The following is a 5,912-nucleotide window of genomic DNA, read 5'->3' on the forward strand; positions in this document are numbered from 1 at the left end:
AGGCAACTTTCCTTGATATTCTAGTTTGCTTATTATGGAAGTAGCAAGCTGTGATACTTGTTGCTCTAAGTTCTTTATGCTTGGTTTTGTCTCTTGTCGGAAGGTTTGGGTGCTAGTACCCAAACTCTTCACTATGTCCTATAAGGACATACTTGATGAACCCGCTTGTTGAGGAGGGTGTTGTGGCTGCCTTGGCTGAAAGTTTTGTGGTGTAAAAGGTGGTCTTTGTTGGTATTGATGTGGTTGACTTGTTTGATAACTTCCCAGTTGATTTCCTCCCCAACCTTTATTGTTGTTCCATCTTCGGTCACCTCGTGGCTGATCATATCCTCGATTTGATGAGGAATAGCCTCCCATGGCTTTTGCTTCTTCATAACCCTCCTCTTGAAGTTGAGGGCACATGTTGGTTGGATGCCCCACTTGACTGCAAATACCGCAAGGGCGGGGTGTGGGTTTCACACCCTTGTCTTTAGCCAACATCATTACAAATTTCGTCAGCTCGTACAATTGATCTTCAATTTGAGGAGTTTGGACTTCCTTTACGCCTCGTGGTACATTTGTGTACCATTCTTCATCATGGCTTGAATGTTTAAAATCTTCAGCCATGTTCTTGATTAGGTTGCAGATTTCAGTTGGAGTTTTATCGGGTAAAGATCCGCCACTGGAGGCATTAAGAAGCCTTCTCACCATTGGATTCATGCCTTCAATGAAGTATTGGAGAAGCTGATACTTGGTAATTCCATGTTTAGGACAACGGGCACAAAATTTCTTGAAGCTTTCCCAATATATGTGAAAAGCCTCTCTCTCTCTCTTTCTCTCTCTCTCTCTCTCTCTCTCTCTCTCTTATGTTGCTTGATTCCAATGATTTCCCTCCGTAGGGCTGAAGCTTTCATCTCTGGAAAGTATTTATCCAAAAAAAATATGCAAGATCTACCCAAGTAGTAACTGTCCCCGGTGGGAGGTCATAGAGTCAGTCTTTTGTTGCATCTTGCACCGCGAAGGGGAATGCCCTAAGCTTGATTTGATCCTCTGTGACATTGTGTGGCTTCATGCCCACACACACAACACGAAACCCAGTGAGGAACTTGTGAGGATCTTCATTTTCTAGGCCTCTAAAGGTTAGGAGTAAATGGATGAGCCCAAATTTTAGTTCTAAGTTGGTGGCTTTCGGATATGTGATGCAGAGAGGTTGTTGAGTAACCTCTTGCCTCGCCCATTGGCGAAGGGTTTGCTCTGGTGGTGGATTTGGAGGTGGATTACCTCCATGGTTATCTCACATGGTATGAGTAGGAATTGAGGTTTAGGTGGGTGTGGAGTTTGGATGTTATGAGTAGGTGAAGAAGGTGGAGTGGTATTTCATGATGAGGATGGTTGAGGTGAGAGTGAGAGGGTTTCTGTTTCGGATGCGGATACACTTAAGAGAGGTATGTCCTCCCAAATGTTGATGACTGGATGGTTAGATGATGAAGAAGTCCTTGATCCCGGTTGCGTCTTATGAATCTTGGCTTGCTTCCTTAACTTCTTTGCAGTCTTCTCTATCTTCGGAGGAATTGGCAGTGGTGTACCTGTACAGAAAGGTCTATGCATAAACAATTAGTAACACCGTTTCCTCAAAAACTGTGCCAATTTGTTAGGCGTGTCAAACCCAAAAAATAAAGGGGTACCATATACTCCAAAAGAACACTACTATATTGCACTAAAAGGTAGTACAAGGCAAGCATGGTCGATCCACATAGACACGGGATAATCAGTCTATACCTCTTTGCGCAAGGTACTTTGGTCACCAACAATAAATAGGGGGGTTTGAATGCAATGATTAGAACAAATAATTAAAGACACAAGTAATCGACTAAATGAGTGAATTAAATTCAGAAATTATAAGGACTCCAACTCTATGTATGACAACTTAGCAATGCGATTCAAAGATAACTAAATACTTGCTCTATTTTATCTAAGTTGGTACTTGAAAGTGTTAACAAGCTCTAACACTTTTCATTCACCACATTAATTAACCAAAACAAGCTCTTTGGTTAACCCTAACCTTACTAACCTAATCTAAACAAGATCTTAGAATTAGATTAAAAGATTGCATTAAGCTTTATGTGAATGTTCCCAGCAACACCCAATACTCCTCACAAGCTCAGGAGCGTAAGAGTGTGTGAATAAGATTTACACTAAATTAATTCAATGGAAATCAGTTTAGTGCTTGTACTTAGCCCAATTCATAAAATAATTACAGATTTTGTGATTAGATAACTTGAATGACCTAACCCTAATTCAAATGGCCAATAAAAATCACAATTAGAATCAAACATTTGATTAAAGCAAAATCAAATTCACTAGATAGAAATTAATAGCAAACATCAAGTCATATGATTGAAATCACAACTCAAGAAGTCAAAACATAAAGTTGGAGAAACTAGGGTTCTAGCCACACATGACTAGAACAAAAGACAAATCTAGAAATTAAAGTTAAAGTCTTACAAATTAAAAATCCAAACGAAATCCAAGTGTTTCCAAGTATTGATTGCCTTCCAAATCTTCCAGAAAATCCCCCCCAAGAACTCCTAAAGTCGACTTAACTTCTAATGGAACCGGTTACACCTTTTTAGAAAGAAGAAAAAACGGTTTTTAACTCACAACCACATTTACACGGCCCGTGTAAATTAACACTACCATTTACATGGCCCATGTAAATACAAAAATACACTGTGTAATTTGGTCAGGCCTTCAAAGTACAATGTTCAAGGGTCTTCATTTACACGGCATGTGTAAACACAAGGCTTCCATTTACACGGCCGTGTAAATCTCTGAAAAGCCAAAATCTTCATTTCTTTGATATATTCATCCTCAGTGTTCTGCAAGTCCCAAAATTTTGTCCATACCTCTAAGTTACCTCCTCAAACAAGATCCTACCACCAAAAGTCTCTGAAATATCACAAAAATGTATGAGTGAAATTGCCTCATGAAAAATCCTGAAAAACATGCAAAATGCATGAGTTTAAGCCTATATGTAATGCACTTTTATGAAATGAAGCTACAAAATGGATGCATAAATGCACCTAACATCGATTTAACATCATCTCTTATGAAATCATTAACAATAGGAAACCAAATGTCAAATTTTTCATGTTTTTGGTTGCAGGTGCTTCATTATGAATCTTAAGGATAACCTTTCGAAATTTCAATCAAAAGCTGATGAAGGGATATTATTGGGATATTCTCATAATTCAGTGGCATATAGGGTGTTAAACAAGAGAACCAGGAAAATCAAAGAGATCTTTAATCTTACCTTTGATGATTATTATGTAAAAAGAGTTGAAAAGTGCTTTGAGCAAAACCAATCATTAATGAATCAAATGATGAATCTCAAAGTTTGAATTCAATAAATTTTGATTATGATTATTTTTGGTGTTCCTAATAGGGCAATTGATGCCGAGGTTAATGCTGATGATAATGAAATCCCTGAAGCATCGAAACATAGTGATGATTCGACCATCTCGCAAGATGCAGTTGATATGAACTCTCCAACAAGTTCTCCGATGATCAACGAAAGTTTACATGTAATACCTAATGCTCAAGTGGAAGTGGAGCATTTGAGTTCAATCAGTAGTATTGAAGGGCAACATACTTTCGAGGGGGAGCAACATCAACGGGGTGTTAATGGCGAGGGGGAGCATCCTAATATTGATCCAATTGTTGAGGGGGAGCAAACTAGATCTATACAAAATACTTCAAATGTTAATATTGATATTTTTCATGACTTATCTGATTCTATGTCGAATGTAGGGGAAGAATCGAAAACTGAAGAAATGTTCAAAGATGAACCATTGGACTTTGATCTAACATATCATCCAATGGATAGATGGACTTGAAGTCCTCCAAAAGAACAAGTTCTTGGTGATCCTCATGATGGAGTGCTAACACGAGCTCAACATCGTGCAAAGAATGAGGTACTTCATGTTAATCAAGAATTTTGCATGTTCAATGTTTTCATTTCCAAAATCGAACCTAAATCAGTTAAGGCTGCTATGAAACATCCTGATTGGGTTGTTTCTATGGAATCTGAGCTTGCTGAATTCGAAAGGAACAAAGTATGGAGACTGATTCCAAAACCAAATGATGTTTCAATCGTGGGATTAAAATGAATTTTTAAAAATAAAACTGATAAAGATGGCAATGTTGTTCGAAACAAAGTTAGGCTTGTTGTTAAAGGTTATTTGCAACAAGAAGTTATAGACTTAGAGGAAACCTTTTCCCCTGTTGCAAGACTCGAGGTTGTTCGAATATTTTTAGCCTATGCAGCACACAAGGATTTCAATGTTTATCAGATGGATGTCAAATGTACATTTCTCTATGGTGAACTTGGAGAAACAGTGTATGTCGATGTAACGCGTGTGTTTCCGGGCTCGTCATTAATATTGATATAGTAGTCCAGGTTAACTTTTGTAACCCATTTTGAAATAATAGAAGTGTATTATTTGAGTATTATGAGTTTTGTGTTTAACTGTGTGACTTAATTTAATTAAGAATAAAAATAAGCGTCAAAATGAAATGTTAGATAAAGCTGATATCTATGGATAATTTTTTAGTAGTTGAAACGAGGTTTCCGAATACATAAAGAATGTTGAAATATGAATTATAACGAAGAAATTATGACCTATCGAAGTTTCGCGACAGAACCGGCAACGCTGAATGACGTAAAAAGTGAAATTTACGTTAGTGCAATATTTAGCGGGTCAAAAACGGCTTAAAACGGGGAAAAAACGGACAAAAAGGGGCTTAAGGACCCGAAACCCCTCTTAAGGACCCGAAACCCCTCTTAGGGACCGAAACCCTCCTGAGCCGAACCCAAACCTGCTGAGAACCGAACCCGAAGGGTCCTCTCGGGCCTGAACCTCGCATGCACACCCGAACCCGAAGGCTCCTGGAACCGAACCCGAAGGTACTATTCACTTCGGTCTACCTCGCTTCTGACCCTTCGCTTCCTGCTGACCCTCGCTTCCTTTCGCTTCGGACCTAGCATCAGAAGGGACCGAACCTTCGGCCCCCTTCCGAGAAGCTTCGTTGTTAGCCATTTTCTTTCCGGTTTTCGACTACGACTTCATTTTTGCTTCGTTTTTAATTGTTTTAACGCGGGAATTTCACCCAAAACTTTATTTTAACTTATAAGGACCCATAATTATTAATTTATCACGATTTTAAGGATAAAACCTTATCCAAAAGAGTGGGTGAAGTACAAGAGGTGGAGTGTTGACTTTCCTTTATTCTATGACACAAGCAACCACCCATATCCACTCATGTCACTATTCCCCATCAGCCCTTACCTAGTCACTTCATTGTACTTTTCCCACCTTTTTCCAACCACACAATTGGTCAAAGGCTAGAAAAGCCTCCTCTCTCCTCACACTTCATTCATTCTCTCATTTTTCCACCAAGAATCACACTCCAAACTCTCTCATCTTTCTCTCTCAATTTCGAGAATTTCAAGGAATACTCCAAGGCTTTTCTCCTTCATTTAGTAAGTATCATCATTTTTCTTATGATTATTACACATCCGCCTACTCAAAATCATAGATTGCTTACACAAACATCATCACATTCTTGTTAGATCTTCGAATCTTCAAGTGATTCTTCAAGTGATTCTTCAAGTGTTCTTGAGTTGAACACTTCTCTTCTTCAACACTCATCTACTGAAACTACTCAAGGTGAGTTCATACCCCTACATTTTCATATTTTCTCAAGTTTTTAGGGTGGGAATACAAGTTAAAACACCAAAAACGTAACTAAACTTTTCTAACAGCCTTCATCAGAAAAAGTTCAACTCCATTCACGGACTGTTTTGGACAACTTAAACATTTTAGTTTTCAAAACTGCTTTAGGTGCAAGTAGTTCCACTTATTATCTTTAAA

General features: G+C 38.4%; 1 protein-coding gene across 1 annotated transcript; it reads left to right on the top strand.

Moving 5' to 3' along the window:
- The first annotated feature begins 861 nt into the window (after nucleotides 1-861).
- LOC145089261 (uncharacterized) lies at nucleotides 862-4,148 on the top strand. Its single transcript, XM_079027721.1, has 4 exons — nucleotides 862-902; nucleotides 3,146-3,325; nucleotides 3,425-3,814; nucleotides 3,878-4,148. The coding sequence occupies exons 1-4, from the start codon at nucleotides 862-864 to the stop codon at nucleotides 4,146-4,148; spliced, it is 882 nt and encodes a 293-aa protein (XP_078883847.1).
- Nucleotides 4,149-5,912: the final 1,764 nt, after the last annotated feature.

This window comes from Lactuca serriola, chromosome 2 (genome assembly GCF_051521515.1).
Source record: "Lactuca serriola cultivar US96UC23 chromosome 2, Lser_US96UC23_V15, whole genome shotgun sequence".
Lineage (NCBI taxonomy): Eukaryota > Viridiplantae > Streptophyta > Magnoliopsida > Asterales > Asteraceae > Lactuca > Lactuca serriola.

Coding starts and splice junctions, on each gene's coding strand:
- LOC145089261 (XM_079027721.1), top strand. CDS start 862: ATGATTTCCCTCCGTAGGGCTGAAGCTTTCATCTCTGGAAA. Junction 3,326..3,424: donor TATGTAAAAAGAGTTGAAAA/GTGCTTTGAGCA, acceptor TGTTCCTAATAG/GGCAATTGATGCCGAGGTTA. Junction 3,815..3,877: donor GAATCGAAAACTGAAGAAAT/GTTCAAAGATGA, acceptor ATGGACTTGAAG/TCCTCCAAAAGAACAAGTTC.